At 41.5% G+C, this 21,807-nt stretch overlaps 1 protein-coding gene across 1 annotated transcript in view; it reads left to right on the top strand.

Annotated features, from left to right (window-relative positions):
* The window catches only part of ddx31 (DEAD (Asp-Glu-Ala-Asp) box polypeptide 31), a 127,168-nt gene that overhangs the window by 65,034 nt on the left and 40,327 nt on the right, over positions 1-21,807 (top strand). The window contains exons 17-18 of the mRNA XM_072488583.1: positions 6,270-6,348; positions 18,898-19,000. Coding sequence (XP_072344684.1) covers positions 6,270-6,348; positions 18,898-19,000 — 182 coding nt within the window. The remainder of the gene's footprint in view (positions 1-6,269; positions 6,349-18,897; positions 19,001-21,807) is intronic.

Genomic DNA, 21,807 nt, shown 5'->3' on the forward strand with positions numbered 1-21,807 from the left:
GGCTGTTGATAGCCCTGAGTATCGATCTGGGCTACGTTCCCAGAGCTGAATATGCGAACCTGTCTGCAGCTGCCTGCTTGTGTCTTCTTGGCTGCTTTTCCCAGCAGTCTTTCGGGTTAGCCATTTTAAACTGGGTTTTGGCCAGATTAATCGGAATGCAGCCATTTTACATGGCTACAGTCTCTACATACCCACGATCCACCTCTAGAAACTCCTCCACCAGATCAGCACTAAGATCTCTCCCCTGATCACCACCTTCAGCGCCTTCCACAAAATTGAGGGGAAATCTCTCCATTATCATTATGTTCTACACTCTCCCATATAGCCCTCGTAATCCTCACATAGAATCCCAAGTCCGATAGCAGCCCTACGTCTAACTGCCACCCGCTATGGTGCTCCCGACCGACCTCCAACACCAAGTCCACCCAATGTGGGGCATGATCTCAAATGATCACCATCAAGTACTCAGTCTTCTTCATCGCTGCGAGAAGAGTCCGACCCATAATAAAATAATCAATCCTCAAAAACACCTTGTGTACCAAAGGAAAAAACAAGAACTGCTTCTCCCCAGGATGTGTAAGCCGCCACGGATCTGCCCCTCACGTCTCCTCCATAAGTGCAGACAAAACCTTCGCCATCCCAGCCAGGAATAACGATTTTGGCCTGGAGCGATCCACCTTTGGGTCCAACACACATTTCGTATCACCCCCCCAAGGTCAATTGGTAGGCGTCCAAATCTGACACTAACTTTTCATAAACGATGCATTATCCCAGTTTGGGGCACACTCATTCTCTGGGCCGGTACCAGAGATAATTGTATCATTGGATGTGAGAAGGTGGAGTTGAGGGTACGTTTTTGTGGTGTTGGAGAGGTTTGAGTTTGGTCCTGGGTTTGTGTTGTAGATGAGGTTGTTGTATGTGGCCCTGTTTGCTAGTGTTTGTACCAACACCAGAGCTCCAGGCCCTTTCGATTGCACCAGGGATCAAAGCTGAGGTGTCTGATGTCTCCCTTGTTGTTTGCATTGGCAATTGAGTAGTTGACTGTTGCCTTGAGGGCCTCAAATGCATGGAATGGGGTCATTAGAGGTGGGGTGGAACATAAGGTGTTATATGCTGACGGTTTGCTGCTGTACATTAGGGACCTGGGGTCGTCTATAGGGAATGTTATGGGTATTTTGCAACGCTTCGGTGCCTTCTCTAGTTACAAGTTGAACATAGGGAAGAGTGAATATTTTGTAGTTGGTGATCATGGAGGGAGCCAGATTGGGAGGGTTGCCATTTCGGTTGGCGGGTGTCCACGCTAAATGGAGGCAACTCCGCCAGCATTTGACGTTGGGGGCAGCTCCAATGTTAGCTCCCATTTATGCTAACCATTTGTTTGAACCGGCAAGATTAGATGCCATATTTGGTGAATGGAGGGCAAGAGGAGTACAGAGAGTGGGGGATTCATTTTTGGATCGGCGGTTTGCCAGCCTGGAGGAGCTGAAGGAGAAATTTGGGCTGTTGGGCTCGGATATGTTTAGGTACCTCCCGGTGCGGAGCTTGTTAAGAGGCTTTTCCCGGGTTTCCCGATGGTGCCGCCATCTTCCTTATTGGAGAGAGTTCTTTCCTGTTCGGGGTCGGAGGGAGGCAGTACACCTGGGGGCGGATATCCTTACCTTGCCTCGTTGGTGGCACAGAGGTGTATCCTGCTGGCTGGAGATTGGCGACACCATCAAGTGCCTGGGTGTAGTTAGGGGATTTGACCGGGTTTTTGTACCTCGCGAAGGCCAAATACACCGTGAGGGGGTCGATGGAAGAGTACTACCAGGAAGGGCAGTTTAAATATTGTATGTCAGAGAATTGGTTACTTTTAACTGTTAGAAGGTTGTGGGGGGATTTGTATTGCGTTGATGTTTGGTTGAAGATATTTGTTGGTATGGTTTGTAATTTTGTATGAAATGTTAAAAATTTAACTAAAACATATCCAAAACGGGGCAGCACGGTGGTGCAGTGCTTAGCACTGCGGCATACGGCGCTGAGGACCGGGTTCAAATCCACGCCCTGGGTCACTGTCCGTGTGGAGTTTGCAGATTCTCCCCTTGTCTGTGTGGGTGCAGGGTAGGTTGATTGGCCATGCTAAATTGCCCCTTAATTGGAAAAATAATAATTGGGTACTCTAAATTTATTTTTAAAAAACATATCCAAAAATAATTTAATTCATTTGTTCTGGGTGTTGCTGGTTGGGCCATTAGTATTGCCCATTGCTAATTGTCCTTAAACTCAGTGGCTTGCTGGGCCATTCCAGAGGCAATTAAGAGACTATCATATGTGTGGGTCTGGAGTCACATGTCAGTCATACTAGGACAGGATTTGGGAAGCAACACATTCAAGGGTTTTGGAACAGAGAAGGGAGTTGGAAATTGGGTCGTAGTCTGGTGGGTCAGGAATCAAGAATGGGTTTAGCTCTGTTACAAATGATGATCCTTTAAATAATGTACTTTTCGGCATTGAGGTCCCAGGTTCGATCCCGGCTCTGGGTCACTGTCCGTGTGGAGTTTGCACATTTTGCCCGTGTTTGAGTGGGTTTCGCCCCCACAACCCAAAGATGTGCAGGTGAAGTGGATTGGCCATGCTAAATTGCCCTTAATTGGAAAAAATGAATTGGGTACACTTAAATTTGTTTTTAAAAAATAATGTAGTTTTGTTTTCTGCCCTTGAATTCCATGGAGCTGCATACTTTGCACAGTCTGTCAAGCTTTTTTTTTGGTCATTTTGATAGACATACTTAGGACCAGAGCGATTTGATCTGCTGGAATGGGATCAATATAATACTGTTTTACCATACTTTTGACTAGCAATAGCACCAGTCCAAAATATCACAGCTTCAGTAAATTTGTATCAGAAGTGTACTTTGGATTGACAAAATCATGCTAAGCATTGAGCAAATGCTTATATTGAAAAGTGATTACACCAGTTTTCATAAGTTATTTAATTGTTATTTCGTAAACTCTGCTTGTTGAGGAGTCTTGTACTAGTATTGGTCAGCGACTTATATTGCAAAGATGATGCAAACAGCAAATCCTTTATAAGCATTCTGTTACTGTCCTCTGTACCAGGCAAAAAAAACTACACACTGGGTTTTTGGCCCAAATCTTAAATTAAATTGACAGAACTGTCTCCATAATTCTCTGCTTATAATACTGGACAGCAATTTATTTTGACGGCGTGTGTTGCACCATGCTGCAAACTGCCTTTATGGATCATTGGTGCAATTTATCAGCTTTCACTGTCCGCTCATTCATTCACTGAGTCAGGCATGTATGGTTCCTAGCACTGATCGTAAACTCAGCTGTCATCTGTTTGCTGCATAGCTTGTCCACTGTAGTCTACGTTGTTTAAGGTCCCTTTATAACAGTCATTAAAGCAAAGGTACATCAGAGGGTAATCTTGCAATGGGAAAATTCAAAACTTTTCAGTAATCTTTTAAGTTATCTGGTTTACCTTTGGAAAAGGGAATATATTTTAAGTTTTCCCATGTATTCAAAATTCCTATTTCATAGTGAACATGATTATCATAAATGTTGTGGCCTTGTCCAGTAACTTGATGTAATTGGCCTTTCACTTTCTCAATCCAAAGCCTTCCTGCTTTTGAAGTCCATAAAGTTTATCTGGTTGGCCTAAAATCACATACCTAACTGCTTAGGAATGTTGTTGGTTCCCAATTAATTGTTGGATAACTGCAGTTTAGGTTCAGAATGAAAATAAATTGAAAGCAGCTTCACAGTGAAATCAAATTTCTGTGACTCAAGTACATGGGTTAAATCTGCCCTCTGGACACAATAATATGTTTACAGGGCTAAGTGGCTAATTTGTTTGGAGTTAAATTTTTCTCCCAATTTGCTTGCACTGTACTGTTTAAGTTGATTTACCGGGTGAAGGGAAACAAAGAGAAAGCTACAAAAGCATTGCAGCGTTGGTGTCAGTAATTTGGGCGGAAGAGGGGAAAGCTGCTTCTCATTGATGGCAACAATCATGTGCTGTGTCAGTAGCAGAGGTTTGTGGAAATGGTTATTAATAGCAACAGCATAAAATGCAAAAGAAAGTCTCTTAACTGGAATGTTATTAAAAAAACTAACAAGTCACTTATAATCTTTATATATCAGTGAGGAGTTTGTAGGCAGGATTTTTACCTGTTTTTACTCTTGCTCCAGGCTCTCGACATTGGAAAATTTCAGTGTAAAGATCACTGAAGCCAGCTTGGAGCAGCAGTTGTGTGTGGGTGGTTGTTCATGGATTTGTGCAAAAGTGAGCTAGTAAATGCCTAAATAAGTAAATAATGTGAATGAGTGTAGGATAGCTGCTAAAAGTGCTTATTTGAAAACCCTAGAGTAAAGCCAGTTGGGCAGACGATTACCAACAGTGAATAGAACAGAAAATAAATCAATAAATAATGGTTTGTGGATGTGTACTAAATGCCCTTTGTAGGAAGGAAGTCCTGGGGTGGTATGAGGCTGTAGGGTTTTCAGACCCTTGGAAAGGATGTGTTAAATGGAGCAGTGATCTGGAGTTGATGAGTATACCTGGAAATTTGTTGATGTTATTTTACACACAAGATTTAAAGTTGCACATGCATTTCCTGTTCAGGTGTGAGTTTTATTGAAGCAAAACGCACAAATCAGCAGAGCCTGTAACTAAATAATCTGGACTGCTGCCTTGCTTTCATATTTCCTCCAATCAGGAAGAAGGATGAGCAGGTCAATAGAATAGACCACCTGCTATCCTGCTGCTGTCAGTGCCATTGGCTTTTTGCCTCAGGCTGCACTTATTGCTGGTCAGGGTGGCCTATGACCATTTTTAATTAGCAATTCTAATCAAAATTACAATTAAAATCTTTTTGCACAGCAGTTGAGAAACGCCATTATTGTTTCCCCCTGGTGTTGGGGAAAAATTTTCATTTCATGATTTTGCCAGCTTTGAGTTTACAATACCTTATATTGAATATAAATTTTAAAACTCGGGTAGTATACTCTTGTGTTGCACGGGTCTCCACCGCACTCCCCCACCGCCCTTTTTGCTGTATTGCGTACATTATGCTCTGTTTGTGAACTGCTCACAGAAGCTCCACAGCCAGCCTTGCAATTTCGCAGCTCTGTGATTGCTCATTCACTGATTCATTAAGACAAGTGTGGCTTAAGCCTGGCACGGGCACTTGGATGATGGCTTCCTGCTATGATTAAGTTCAAATATCTTGGAGATTGGTGCCTGGCAGGCTGCCAGGAGAGAATGGCATGGAATCATCAGTGCTATCACTATTACCCCCTCCTCCCCACCATTTTAATCCATGATGTTTTCATTAACCTTTCGCAATAATTGTCGTACAGTACATTTCACTTAAATGTACCCCAGACACATGCATAGTTAATGAGGAAACGTGGATTTAGAACAGCCTGACACTGGATGTTGAATAACTTGATGTTAAAAGAGGAAAAAGGGGCAATCTGCAAACTAAAAGAAAAGCAAAAGCAGACAGTAGAGAAATTTTAAAGAAAATGCTGACCAAATTAGAAATAAGGGTACAAGGATGCAAACAATGAGGGGTATAACAATAGCAAAAAAACCTACATTTATTCACATAAAATGCAGTGAAGCCGAGTGCTTAAATCTAGGAATTTTTTTAAGTAAGGGAATTCAGTGCAATGAGGCAGGAGGTGTACTGGCCTTTAATGAAAAAAGAGAGGGAGCCAGGGATAGTGAGACCCGGGTGCTGAAGCCTAGAGGCATTCAGTAGATGTGTAGGTATTTGGAACAATTTGTCAGATCAATATGTTCTGGAACCAACCAGGGAACAGGCTATTTTGGACCTGGTAATGAGACAAGGTTAATAAATTACCTCATCGTAAATGAGTCTGTAGGTAAGAGTGATCATAACATGGTAGAATTTCACAAATAAAACGGCGCTGAGGACCCGGGTTCGATCTCGACCCCAGGTCACTGTCCGTGTGGAGTTTGCACATTCTCCCCGTGTCTGCGTGGGTCTTATCCCCACAACCCAAAGATGGCCGTGCTAAATTGCCCCTTAATTGGGGGGAAAAAGGAATTGGATACTCTAAAAAAATTTTTTTAATTTCACAAATAATGAGATTGGTGCAAAAATAAATTTGTCTGATGAGCAAATTAATCCCATCTTCATGTCTTTCCAACTCCCTTGGAAGAATAAATATCTCAACAGCAATAGCTGTTACTACTAGCTGTCAGCGGGAAATATATTTATTTTTCTGTTCCTTCAGTGTCTCTGAAATGAAAATGGAGGGCATACTTTCAACACTTTTGGTGGAGCACTTTACAAGAAAACGATCCAGACCCAAGGTTTGTGATTTTTTTTGTTTCCTTCTGCATTGCAACATTGTATTCAGACATGATTATATTGAGGATCTTGTGTTAAGAGTGCTGAGATTTCCTGATAGGGTAAAGACAGCTGATACTTCCTGATAGGGTAAAGGCAGAAGGTATAAGACCTTCAACACTTTGTAGACCTCGTCCTGGACAACATAATGGCAGTTTATTTCCCAAAGTTTATAATCAGTTGGTTTTCAGTCATCATATGAACTACGACTAAACTGCCTGGTTTTGATGTTGCCGTAAACAACTTTTTTTTAATGTATGAATTTATTCCAGATGCCCACAACTTGGAAAAGTGGTATATCAGAGAACAAATAAAATATTTCTCTCCCCAAATGTAACTACTATTCTAGTTTAGCTGCTTATGTTTACTTACAAGGTTCAGAGTTTGCATAAATTACACTGAGTGGGAGTGCCAGTACCATGAAATGTTCAGAATCTTTGATTAATATTTTTAGCAAGTACAGAATGATGAAATGGGTTTATGTTTTTGTAGATGTGTCATGCCCAGTATTTCATATTATGTATGCCACTTCAGTCAAAACTTGTTAAGATGACAGCTGCAAATTGTGATTTTTGTGACTCAAATCATGAGATATTATTTCTCACCTGAGGAAGGAGCAGTGCTCCGAAAGCTAGTGTTTGAAACAAACCTGTTGAACTTTAACCTGGTGTTGTAAGACTTCTTACTGTGCTCACCCCAGTCCAACGACGGCATCTCCACATCATAATTAAACATGGACATGGGGATGCCTAACAGCCATTTGTGGAATTCACACAACTAATAATAATAATAATAATGTTTAAAGATGAGCCAACACCTAAATACTATAGAGTTTCCAAACTGCCTGTTTCCATGTTTCATACTGGACAAAGGGGAAGATCTGAAATCAATGCCATTATCAACTTCCTATTGTATTGTGATAGTCACCCCCTATCTGAACCAAACTGGGTCAGGATGAGCCTCAAACGTGTTAACCCAGGGATCATGTGATTGAAACTAGTATCAGCGACTGTATCCTTCCCCTGGATCTCAGCGGATCCATAAAAACCATCAGTCATCAGCCAGTCTGGGAACCAGACTCTGAAACTAGCTGCAAGTCATTAAACAGCCAAAGTACTTAACTTTTTCCAGTTTCAAAGTTCACCTGAGAGCCAACCTCCTAGATATTTGACTACAATAATCCTCACTACGTGCGGTGAACCCTTCGCTTTACAAGACCCTCACTTCAATTTTAAATTATCAAATCCATTCAAGAAGCAAGGAGCCTCTCACATGGCAGATCATAAATTGGAGACAGTACATTCTCTTTATCTGTGTGTGTGGTGAAGTGAGATTGAGACTTGAGCACAATATCGAGGCTCACATTTGGGATGAGACATTAACGTCTACCCCCTCCGATATGTAACTGTGGGTATTTCTGGACTGGGAGTCCTGACCTAATAATTGTTAATTTTCTGGTAAAGACAAGACCTTAAGTGAATCTCATGACCCTGTTGGTCAAAGACAAAATACGAATAAAGTAACTCAACCTCAACCAGTCCATGTGGTGATATAAAAGGTTTATTGCGCCTAAGCCAGAGAGAATGTGCCTTGTGACCTAGAGATGGAAAAATCTTCTAACTCATTGTTTTGCAGACTATATAAAAGGGCTCATTCTGGGTGGCAGAACTCTGAAAAAGTTCATTTTAAAGGGAAAAATAATTGGCCCATTTTCAGTTACCTGTTGAAGACTGACTTTCAAAGTCTGTACATGGATGACTAGAAATCTATGCCAGCCCAGTAATGCACAAATTATTAGAGAAGTTTTGACAGTTATCCCAGTGAAACTGTGGCTTAGCTGTTGAGGGAAATTGGTTAACATCTTAAAAAAAACGTTATTCTCCACATCCTTGAAACTCTGTTGGCCCTTCTTGATGTGTTATACCAAGATCAGGGAATAATAGATGTGACACGATTCGAAATAATGGGTATATTCTCAATGGGAAAATGTCCACAAAGTATATTTAAATAATACCTAGGGCCTGCCTCCCCTTTTTGCACATCTGCAAATGTGGTTTTCTTATTTCAGAAAATCCAGAAAACTATTTCTCTTGGCTCTAGTTCAGCCCGTCGCCTTAGCAAACCGTAAACCTGCACTATATCTGAACAGAGTCACACAACAATTGACGTTTCTGACTGAAACGGTTCTTTACTTAAGGATTCCATTGCATTGTTTTTAGAGTGTGGTGTTTCTTCCCTTAGCCCAACCCCCACCAGAAAGCTGTTAAGGCGGCACGGTAGCACCGTGGTGAGCACTGTTGCTTCATAGCACCAGGGTCCCAGGTTCGATTCCCGGCTTGGGTCACTGTCTGTGCGGAGTCTGCACGTTCTCCCTGTGGCTCCGTGGGTTTCCTCCGGTGCTCCAGCTTCCTCCCACAAGTCCCAAAAGATGTGCTGTTAGGTCATTTGGACTAGGGGCTTTTCGCGGTAACTTCATTGCAGTGTTAATGTAAGCCTACTTGTAACAATAAAGATTATTATTATCAAAAGTGAAGAGCTGGGACTGTATCAAACTAAAACATGAGTGCTTAAAACAAAGATTTAAAAAAGTTGCAATCTTATAAAACCTTCAGCCCAGCTTGTCCATGCTGCCCAGTTTCTATCACTAAGCTAATCCCACTTGCCCGCATTTGGCCAATATCCCTCTATACCCACCCTGCCCCATGTAACTGTCTTAACTGCTTTTTAAAGGAAAAAATTGTACCCTTGTCTACCACTGCTTCTGGCAGCCCATTCCAGATGCTCACCACGCTGTGTGTGAAAACAGTTCCCCTCTGGTCTCTTTTATATCTCCCCCCTCTAACCTTAAACCTACGCCCTCTAGCTCTAGACTCCTACCTTTGGGAAAATATATTGATTATCTACCATATCTATTTTTTTTTAAAAAATTTAGAGTTCCCAATTATTTTTTTTACAAAAAAGTCCCAGCCTATCCAGCCTCTCCTTATAAGTCAGACCATCAAGTCCTGGTAGCATCCTCGTAAATCTCTTCTGGTAGCATCCTCATAAATCTCTTCTGCACTCTTTCTAGTTTAGCAATATCCTTCCTATAATAGGGTGATCAGAACTGAACACAGTATTCCACGTGTGGTCTTACCAATGTCTTGTACACCTCAACAAGACGTCCCAACTCCTGTATTCAATATTCTGACCAATAAAATCTAGCATACTGAATGCCTTCTTCCCCACCCTGTCCACCTGCGACTCCACCTTCAAGGAGTTATGAGCCTGTACCCCTAAATCTCTTTGTTCTGTAACTCTCCCCAACTCCCGACCATTAACTGAGTAGGTCCTGCACTGATTTGATCCACCAAAATGCATCACCTCACATTTATCCAAATTAAATTCCATCTCCCATTCATCGGCCCACCGGCCCAATTGGTCAAGATCCTGTTGCAATCTTATCTAACCTCCTTCACCATCCACTATGCCACCAATCTTGGTGTCATCTGCAAACTTCCTCCTACATTCTCATCCAAATTATTAATATACATAACAAACAACAGTAGACTCGGTAATTACCTGCTTGTACCCTGACACGGTGCCAAAACCACCTCTGTAAAGAAACTGGGAGTACACTAATTATATAGAATTTACAACACAGAAAAAGGCATTTAACCCAACCAGGATCTGAATGTCACTAACAACACCATCATTTATTACAACTGCCCTACAACTGCTCAGTCTGTTGGAAAGGGAGTTCCATGATTTTGACTCAACAACAATGAAGGAACGGTGACATAATCTCCAAGTCAGAATATTGTGTGACATAGAGATTATGACACTCAATTTGCCTGTTTCCCTGGTTCTAGGTGGTAGGAATCATGGGTTTGGGAGGTACTGTTGAAGATGCCTTGGGGAATTGCGGCAATGGCTCAGGTAGATGGTGCACACTGCAACTACATTGCATCAGTGGTGGAGGGAGTGAATGTTTTTATAAAAAGGTGGATGGGGTGCCATCAAGTAGATAGTTTTGTCCTGGATGGTGTTGAGCTTCTTGAGTTTTGTTGGAGCTGGGCTCATCCAGGCAAGTGGAAAGAAAGTATTCCATCACACTCCTGATTTGTTCCTTGGGGTCGGTAAATGGCTTTGGCAAGTGACGAGCTGAGTCACTTACCGCAGAATACCCAGCCTTTGACCTACTGTTGTTGTCACAGTATTCATATGGTTGGTCCAATTAAATTTCTGGTCAAAGGTGATGGCTGATTTCACAATAGGAATGCCATTGATTTCAAGGGGAGATAGTTAGATTCTTGTTGGTGATGGTCATCGCTTAGCACTTGTGTAGCACAAATGCCACTTGCTATATATAAAACAGTCCAGGTGTGGACATTCATCTTCCCCACGTCTGGTTGTCCGGTAGCTGATAATGGACAGGTTGCATTTTGAAAACAGAATAGTTTGGGTTATTCTCTGCCTAATCTAATATCTGAATTAAGACATGGAGGTCCAGATAGCATTGTTAAGCCCTGTCATCCTTCCCAGGCAGATATGTACCCCTCTCTCTGAGTGTTAACTCCGGCGTGTCAAGGACAAACAAATGGAGAAAAGTGATAGATTGTTTGGCTGTAAGTAACCTGAAAAGGTTTAGTCCTTTAATTATTATTCTTTGACTGAAGGTTTCTCCTCTCCGTCTTGCTGTACTGTTAATGCCATGAGAATTAGCAGAATTAGGCCATTCAGCCCATCAGTTCTGCTCAGCCATTTAATCATGGCTGATATGTTTCCCATCCCCATTCTCCTGCCTTCTCCCCATAACCCCTGATTAATCAGGAACCTATCTATCTCTGTCTTGTTATGCTATTAGGATAGAAGTTTGTGTTCGAACACCAAACAAATACTTTTATGTGCAAGTATGTACGTACATTTGAATGTTAAATACACATTTTTCCAGTACTCCATTGGCCTACAAAATAGTAGGTGGGCAGCCAGGCTAGTACTTCTGGCAAAGTTGATCTGTGATGCAGTACATGAGCACTACCTGGGCTAATTATGGCTCCTTTTCCAATCCTGTATTTATCAATTCCTGTCCTCTTATCCTGTACTCACACATAAGGAACAGCTGTGACTAGAAACTCAAGTATACGAGGAATTGTGAGCACAAATCCAGTTTTTCTCTATTTCTTTGGCATTTTTTATCTTCTTTCAAAAACAATATTTCTCAGTTGCCAGAATGGAGAAGGAAACAGACTGAAGACACAGGCGTACTCGGCGGGACTCCCTTTGGCTGACATCACTCTATTACGTCCGCTTCATTGTTTTCCACAGCAAATGGCTTACCTTCAGGACTCTACAGAGGGGCAATTAAAAGGCGATTATTTTAAAAACCAATTTGTAGGGAAATCATAGAACCTATCTAGGGATAAGTACTTCCAAGTGCTTGCCCTTGGAATTGCACTTTCCTATAAGAAAATCCTTACTCCATTCATAAACGGCAATTGTGTTTGTGGCTAGTTGTTACTGCTGCCATTCGTTCCTCGTCACCTGGGGTATGTTTTTTTTGGGAGACACAATATTGCAAATACTTGTAGTACAAGAAAAGCTCATTTAGGAAATGTTTTAACTCTTATTTGTCTAATTCATCATTTATTTCTTATTAACTTTGTGTAGTGTATCAACAAACTTATTGAAACAAAAGCCCTTCCAACAATTATAACCCCCCCCCCCCCCAACAGCTAACAGTAATCAGATCCTTGCAATGCAATGTAAACGGGGTCGGCATCTACGATAGAACCTGTCATTTGCTCCCCTCACTGTGAACTTGACCTTCTCAAGGTGCAAGAACTCCCATCAAATCACCCAGCCACACTGTGGCACTAGAAGGTGCCGCCTGCCTCCAACGCAGCAGAATCTGTCGCCAAGCCAACAATGAGGCAAAGGCCAAAGCATCCGCCATCACCTCCGTCCTCAATTTTGGTTGGTCTCGCTTCCCCAAATATCGCTACTAATGAGCAGGGCTCCAAATCCATATTTAAAATTGTCGATATGGTGTTTAAAAAAGACCCTCAGAAACGCACCAATTTGGGGCAGGACCAGAACATGTCGCATGGCTCGCAGGCCCTCTCGAGCACCGTTCACACCTATCCTCAACCTCTTTTTAAAAAAAAAAAACTCATTCTGGGCTTGGTGAGAAATGTCCTGAACACCACCTCGAGCTGGATCAAACTTAAGCCTCATGCAAGATGACATAACATTCACCCTGCAGAGGGACTCGCTCCACACCGCCTGCTCCAAAATGGGACCCAGCTCCTCCTCCCACCTAGCCTTCACCTCCTCCACCGAAACCTGCTTTTTCTACATGATCTGACCATATAACCCGGATGAACCGCCCTCTGCTAACCCTGCGCAGGAAAGAATCCATTCCAGCAGGGTGGGTAGCGGCACCCCCGGGAACATCGAAAGAGCTCACTAGACTCAGTCACTCACCTGAAAGTCACATTTTCTAGATTTGTTTGGCATTGCAAATCCACAAGTATTAAACTGTCATTTTTGAGCAAAATCATATGCATTGGCGCCAAATAGGATTCCAGAGTATTACAGTCAGTACAAAAATATCTGAATCTTCCATTTGAGAATAATGCTGATTGAGTGCAAACTTGTTTCCTCCACTGTTGCTTAATGATCTTAATGTTGCTGAATTCCTTGTGTGTTTTGTTATGCATCCATTTTGGACACCCTGTTTTAAGGGTATTGATGCGTTGGAAAAGAGAAATGGGGATTATTTTAGAACGAGGGACTCTTTCAGAGGGATCCTCCGCTTTACACTGAAATGACCCTACGCTGGCGTGAAAACCGGCACGAACCACTCCGGCGTCAACGGCACCCGAAAGTGAGGAATTCTCCACTTACCTCCACTTTCTCGGGGCCGAGGTGGGCGCCAGAGGGGTTGGCGCCACTCCAGCCGGCGCCGAAGGGATTGCGCGAGTTCGCGCATGCGCCAAAGGGCCGGCATGAGCTTGCGCATGCACGGAACCGCCGCTGTGATTTGGCGCATGCGTGGGAGTTTCTCTTCTCTGTGTCGACCATGGCGGAGCCCTACAGAGGCCGGCGCGGAAGGAAGGAGTGCCCCCACGGCACAGGCCTGCCTGCAGATCGGTGGGCCCCGATCGCGGGCAGCCCCCCCCCCCCCCCCCCCCCCCCCCCCCCCCCCCCCCCCCCGAGGACCACCCCAGCCGTCTTACCTGCCAGGTCCCTCCGTGTGGGACCATGCATAACCCACGCCGGCGGGACTGGCCAAAAACGGACGGCTGCTTGGCCCATCGGGGTCCAGAGAATTGCCGGGGGAGCCGCCACCAACGGCCCCCGACCGGCATGGCGTGAACCCCGCCCCCACCCGAAAAACGGTGCCGGAGAATACGGCAGCTGGTGGCAGGGCGGGATTCGTGCCGCTCCCTGGGGATTCTCCGACCCGGTGGGGGGTTGGAGAATCCCGCCACTTAAGTTCTGAAGAATAGCAATTTATTTTCATTGGAGAAAAAGGATTGATGTCTTTAAAATGCTGTGAAGCATCCATAATATTAAATCTAACCAGGTCCATTAATTTGGCTGGTGAGTAAGGAGCTGGCAGACACTCATTCAAAATGTAAGACACCTCAATTGGAGGTTAGAGGATCCTTCTCTCCTTCAGCCTTGTGGAGCAGTGGAATTTCCACCCAACAGAAGCAGTTAGTTTATGATTAACTTGCACTTTGGAGAGAAAAATAACAGAGAAGGCTGAATGAGTGTGCGGGTGAATATGGGATTGAAAGTTATTGGGTTAAGGAAAAAAGATGATCAAATATTTATTGCACAGCAGGACTGGCTCTGGAAAGCAATAGACCAGTTAAATATTAAGGTTGTGGAACATAGCATCACATTCTAGAGATTAACTTCAAATGAGCATATTTTTGAGATCAGGCAAAATAAAAAAACAGAGTTTCTACATAGGAGATTTAAGTTCAGAGTTGACTAATCTTGCACTACCAACAGGAAACTTAAATTAGATCATACACAGGTCAGAATTAGGGTCACACTATAGTGCCAATTCCCCAAACTTATGTGGACGCTCAGGCTTGCATAACAGATTAATTTACCCTAAATCTATTGAATATATGATGGGACAATTTGTCTCTGGGCTATAAAGAGAGTATCAGTTGGGCCTAATGACCTTGCCTCCTTCCATACTTTCTTGGTTTCTTGGCTACTTGATGCATAAGTGAATCATACAAGCAGAATAAATATTCCGGGGGCAGCACGGTGGCACAGTGAGTAGCACTGCTGCCTCACGGCGCCGAGGTCCCAGGTTCAATCCCGGCTCTGGACCACTGTCTCTGTGGAGTTTGCACATTCTCCCCGTGTTTGTGTGGGTTTCGCCCCAACAACCCAAAGATGTGCAGGCTAGGTGGATTGACCATGCTAAATTGGAAAAATGAACTAGGTACTCTAAATTTATTTTTAAAAAGAATAAATATTCCACATCTGATTGGATCACCTAATTATTGACTAGCTCCAAAAGCTTTGGGTATTACTAGGTTGCACCTTGTAGGTTTCTTCTGCGAACAGCTGCGTGGTTCTTGGGATCAAATATCTTGTCAATTGGAAAATGACATTGCTTTTTTTTTTTTTAAATCCACAGTAGAGGCATTTTTTGTGCCTTGGTAAATTCAGATGAATTAACCTTGGTAAACCTAATTTGTTCCATGATAATGCCCTGATATAATTTTGAGTCATCCACAAAGTTCTTCCATTCAATAGGAAAAATCCATTTAAAATGCCAAAATTTGATCTTTACTGATAAGTCAAAAAATAATAATGGTTTATAACATGTTGCTAAAATGTATTGAATTATAGCTCAGGCCCTCTATACTGCAAAGTTCAGACCTGTATTACTTTAATTACTCAAGTTTTTCTGAGAAATTAAGCTTCAGACTTTAATTCGTGGGCTGCTGTCACTTGCCTCCCCAGCATTTAATGTGCACTGCTGGAGTTCAGTATCTAGAGCAGCTGGGCTGGGCCTGCTACATTAAGCAGGTATCAACTGATTCTCTTTGTAATTGAATGTTATATTGATTGATGAAAAGACAAATTGAGTATTTGGATACATTAAACCATCAAATGGTACTGCTGCACTTCCTGGTTAGGCGTGTACCCAACATCTTGCATTGCAATGAGATGGTATCCTAATATAGTATCTGCATTTTCCTGAGATTTCTTGGGAAATCTACATTTCCTGAGAAAAGAACATTCATGAATGTTCAAATCAATTACTTTTTTAATGATTAATTAGCTTTTAATGGATTACAATTAATTATAATGTCATTGTATTGACAGAAAACTCATTTGAAAAAACAGTAAAAGATAATTACACTGCACAAGAGAAAACTCAGATAACAGAATAGATCAAACAGCTTCATGATCTCAAAAGCAACTTTTCAAAAAATAATCTGAAGTATCTTTGTTTTCAAAATCTACTGGAGACACGCTGGTGCCTATAGTTCCATAAGATGATTGTGTGTGGAGATAAATAGATCAGATGGGTTATTCCTCTGCATATATTCTGGGGCAGATTTTCACTGTTCTTTGCTGGTCTGCCTGAGAATAGCAAGTACCTACCCCTCTAGGAGGATGAGCCATTATGCTGTCTGCTCGCACCACTTTGGGCATTGAAAAGTTCTGCACACACATTTAAACATACATACAATGCCCTATTCACTGGCCTCCTGGTGTAAGTTCATTTGATTGAAAGTTTAACTTTAAACAATAGGGCAACTTTTCACAATTTGGAAAATCATACATAAAAATTACAGTAAACAATACATCAGGCTAAGGCTGAATTGGTGCTTAAAATATAAATTGACAGCCAACTTTTTGAGGAGGATGTTTGTGAACGCTGTGTGGAGGCCCCGCAAATCATGTTCATATGTTTTGGTCCTCCCAAAACTGGAGGGGTATTGGAGGCAGGTCTTTAGGGTAATCTCAAGGGTGGTGTATGTGAGACTCGAATCAGGTCTCCTAGTAGCTATATTCGGGGTGTCAGATCGGCCGGGGTTGGAAGCGGGTGTGGAGGCAGATGTCTCCGCCTTCGCCTCGCTGATTGCCCAAAGGCGGATTCGGTGGGGGTGGAGGTCGGCTACTCCACCCTGTGCCTCGGCATGGCGGGGCGACCTGCTGGAGTTCCTAACACTCGAGAAAGTAAAGTTTGAGTTGAGGGGGAGGATGGACAGGTTCTACAACTAATGGGCCTTGTTCATCATACATTTTCACGCATTGAATGACATCAAACATTAGCGGAGAGGGATTGGAATGTATAAATTAATGATTCTTTTTCATTGATGTTTTGTTGGGAGCTGTTTGAGGATAGGTGGGATGAGCGGATTGTTGGCTAGGGGATTGCCTTTGTATTTATTGTTGTTAATAATTTGTTGTTGTAAATATGATAAAGTGAAAAAGGAGGAGAATAAAAATATTTATTAAAAAAATATAAATTGACACATTAGCATTGTGCAGTCAAAATGATAGCGTGTTTCTTGTAAGTTGCATCACACCAAAGAGCACTATGTACAGTAAAACAGCCCTATCAATGCTGTATTAAATTTTCCAGTTCAAAATAACAAAACATGCTTCCATTTTTCTATATTTCCATGTTGAAATAGTGAGCATAGACAATGTGGTTTGGTGTTGATTTGCTAATGTTGCTGTTATAAGCTGTCACAAGTGCTAAGCTGCAGATTGTGACTGTTATCCCTCATATATTCAGTTACAATCTCTGTTGCACTACTGGGGAAAGAAACCCCCTTGAGGTTGCTGTTTTGTCGCATGGTTTAGGGTTTCACCCTGATTTGTGCTGTGGTCTAAAATTTAGCAAACTTAGCAGCCAAAGAGGGTATCGCAGCCGTGTTTTTTCTAAACTTACCTAATTTTCACGTACATTCAAAATCCAGCAATGTTTCTTTCCCTTCTCTCTACTACAACGGCGATTGAGGAATTGCAACCAGTCTTGTTATTGCTTTGGTTGAAGTCAGCTAACAGCACTGTCATGGGATCAAACCTGGGACCTTCTGATCTGTGGGACTCAATACTATTTGTTTTGTACTACACTAGGCGGCGCCTGTATCCACAGAGCAGCAGGAGCTGGTGGTCCATCTTGCACCTTTAATTTTACTGCAACATGGACAAACGTGATCACCTGACCTGTCATTATGTTTATTTTAAGATTTTATGTCCAAAATGAGAACAGGTTAATTTTACATGAGCGTTCCTTAAGCAAAGAATTGTAGAGCGAGGGGAGAGCACATGCATCATAAATTTATTCTTTCTTTCTAATTACAATATTGATAGGATCATGTTGAAATGTAATTCTGATTTTCATAAAATGAAAAACTATTATAACTAACCAATAATAGGTGTGTTTTGTAAGTCATGATGTATACGTGATCAAAGTACTGTGTAGCAACTCGTGTTAAAGGTGATTGTGTTTTCTACAGACTCATTAAAAGTTATTGTTACTATCCAATCTTCTACTGTGTGTGAAAGGTTTAAATCCCATTCTATATCCCAGACAAATATCACTTGCAAGTCTCTGATTAGACCCAATTTATGCTGGAATCCACAGTAAGCTCTTAGTTCTTGATGGAGGCCATCTTCAATATAAAAGTGGTTATTAGAAATCTAAGACCTTTCCACCAGTCAGCCCCCCTGATCTATTCGAAGGACTGTAACACATTGTATACAATATCCAGCTTGGGGATCAGCAGCCGAATTTGTGTTTGCTCAGTGCTCAGAAGGATTTCCACTCTTATTTGGTACTGGCTGCTGAGTTCAATCTCATGCCAGCAACTGTTACACTTTCTCATTAATTTTAAACAGTAAAAAGGAAAGAAAACACATACCTTCCATTATTAAAATTTTTTATTCCTTTAATAACATGACGCTCGGTCCTCAGGGAAAGGTCAATCATCCTTTAAAAAGTAATTTGACATTCATATTAAAAGCTGAGAAATTGCAAGAGACACTGGGTGGGAGCTGTTGCAGTCCACAAATAACACCAAGCTGTCTTATTCAATGTGATCTTTAGCTACATTATATTATTTCTTTTCAGTAATATTGAAGGGATTAACCTCTGTGCCCCTTTGTGATTATTCTGTCATTTTCTTGTTATTGAATCTGTTATAAACCCATCCATTATTTCTCACTGAAACACTCCTTGTTTAGTTAGCCCTTCAATAACTGCAGTGCCGTTTGTCAATCAGAATGAAAGTCTCACATCAATTACAATTTTTTAATTTATTTCTTAAAATGCTTGGAGAATACTGAGTAAAGGAAGCTTTTTTGATTTGGTACATCTCTCCCTCTCCCTCTGCATTTGCTTTAGGAATGAGAGTTTATAATTGCTGAAAATGCTGCACATTGGATAACCCAGGTTATAATCTGCAAGTTTCAAAAATAAATGAACTTGAATAGTTAAAAGAGTGTTTTCTTTTCACATATACACATAGTCGGTTATCCTGCAAGAAGTAAGGGAATCAGCAACAACCTTGCAAAGCGAGTATGAGAACTATGTTCATTCAACCAAAGAAAGCCTCCTGCAAGCCAAGAAAGGTTAGTTGTTATTAACTATTCTTTAGCTATAACCTATGGAACCATTGGTGAATTTTCATTCACAGATGTGAATTAGGAGTTGGTTATAAGTGTGGAAACCTTTGATTAGTCCATCATTGACGATGAAGCTAGTAATTATCTATTCTCTTACTCCAAAAAACACAAGCAATAGAATAATTTGATGTTCACAGGTTTCTTCTAAACTAAGAAACTAAAGGGATCATGGATACGGCAATAAATCCACATCAATACCAAATAGCTAATGGATAAATTTAGACTGAACAAGTCAATGCACTCGACCAAAACTGAATTAGCCTATACCAGTCATTGTTTCCCTAACTCTTGCGGAACCTTTTTGCAATGCCTGTTTTACTTGTACTGAACAAGCTATTTGATTTGTTATTGCAAAGAGTGGAGAATATATTACTCAAATGACAGTATTCATTGCCACCATGGAAGCACCTCCTAACCCAACTGGATGATGACAGATATTAGAAGTCTGATATTAATCTTTAGTAACATACTGCTCAAAATCAGGTGACCATGCTATGAACCAATGTATGACTTCATCAAACCTGTATTTACAGGAAAAAAATAAACAAGTTTGCCTTGATTTCCAATGCATAATGGCTACAGAAAATGATGGTGCTGAATCTTTTGAACTTTTTTAAACTTGTTCTCCTTGCCAGAGAGATGCATGGCAGCATCTCCTAAATTGAAACCGGCAAATATCTTCTGAAATAAAATATATTTATTCTTAATTTGAATGCATGCTATATATGACTTCCTGCAGTTATCTCATATCTCTGGAGAAATTCCTGATCGGTTATGAAAATGGAGAAGCATAAAGACCCAGAAAGTTTATCGATACTTATCCGACAATCTCTTTAACAATGTTGTATCACTTGAAACTGTACATACTAGACTAAAGTGACATTTAAAAAAAGATGTAAACATGAATGTTGCAATTATTTATTTTGATAAGTAATGCATATTGTGTAGTGTTCCTTGAGTAATTTAATATTCACTTAATTGGCACTTGTTACTAAACAATACTTTAAATGCCCGGGAAGAATTATTTAATATGTCGCACACAATTAGCACATTTCTCATCTGACATCCACAGAAAGCGGCTAGCTCACAAAACATTGCTGGTTACTTGCTGGGGATCTTAGTGAAACAGATAAGATCCTGAGGGGACTTGATAGAGTAGATACTGGAAGAATGTTTCCACTTATCGGGGAGTCTAGAATTAGGGAACACAGTTTACGAATCAGAGATCTCCTTTTAAGACAGTGATGAGGAGAATTGTATTTCTCTGAGGGTTGATAGTATGTGGAATTTGCTTCCCCACAAAGCGGTGGAGACTGGATCATTACATTTATTCAAAATGGAGTTGGACAGAATTTTGATATACAAGGGAGTCAAGGGTTATGGGGCCTGACTCAAAGGTGGAAGTGAGACCACAGCCAGATTAGCCGTGGTCTGACTGGAGCAGGCTCGAATGGCCTACTCCTGCTCCCAAGTCCTACGTTCCTACTTTTCCCCTCCCTTTTTTTTTTTCCGCACACCCAAAGTCAGCTGGGGCACTGAGGTTAAGCCCAAAATTCTTTCTGCTCTGGCTATGCTCGGTTGTTCAAATCGGGAATGAGATCTGAGACCTTCATGGTTTGAATGATTTAGTTCCTCACGAAGCAATGCAGTTACGAACTTTGTTATTGTGGGAGACGTTTTTTAAGCTGAAACAAAGGCAACCTGAACCAGGTCCACATAAATCATTTGTTGTAAAATGAGGAAATGTTAAATTCAGAGTAAATTTGTCGTGCCTTCTCTGCCTGTGGGTAAAATCTGACGGGGAAAATGCTTCATTTCTCATTCTGGCCGTCCCTTATCTTAAAGAGTGCATGTGTGCAATAAAAAGGTGAATGAATTATTTAAGTGCTTAGAAGGCATTGGAGCTTTAACTCGGATGGTATTGATCTGAAATAAGCGCACTTTTCCTTGTAAACAGAGCTTTAAAATATTCCCTCGGTCCTGTCAGCCGCAAATCCATAAGATGACACATTTTATTACTGTTCATAAACACTGACTGGCTGCTCTCGCTCAATTCTACTTAAACTTTGTGCAAACAGATTTTCAGTTGAAGTTTGCCACAGCAGAAAATGTTTTGACAGCAGTTCATTGTCTCCCTAATTTTTCCAGTATTTTTCTAACTCTACCATGGACTTGATTTTAAACAAGGTATTTCAGTATTAATTTGTATTCTATCTCATTATGTTCCTGTTTAAACAATTATCTAATTTCCTTTTAGACGAGTACTGCACTCTTTGCTGTGCCTTCCTATTCTGGTTGTCTGTACCTATCTAATATATTGGCAGTGATTTTCTGTTTTATGTGCATTGGGTGTTTCTGTTCTGCATATTCAATGCTCGAATGTAATACAGACTTGTTGGAATTTCTTCCAGAAGAAGCCCATAGTCCGCCACTTTATGGCCCCTCTCCTACACTAGTTATTACACTCAACTCCTAACTGTATTCTATAAGAGATATTTGTGCTCATCAAGTGAGGGGTGCCCTTTTCTGTGCAATGAAACAATCTAACACCTGGTCCCAAATAACAAGTATTTGTACACCCAGTACAGCACAAACTAGAGGCAGAGCGAGGATGTTTTTCTACCCTGGCCCAACATTGGTATAAACTCCAAAGTCAAGGCACCTCCCTTCCTAGATTTTCCACTTGACACACACCCATCCAGATAGCCTTTCTGAATAATAATATTGAATTGAGGACAAATTTGTACCCTCCC

This window comes from Scyliorhinus torazame, chromosome 22, assembly GCF_047496885.1.
Source record: "Scyliorhinus torazame isolate Kashiwa2021f chromosome 22, sScyTor2.1, whole genome shotgun sequence".
Taxonomy (NCBI): domain Eukaryota; kingdom Metazoa; phylum Chordata; class Chondrichthyes; order Carcharhiniformes; family Scyliorhinidae; genus Scyliorhinus; species Scyliorhinus torazame.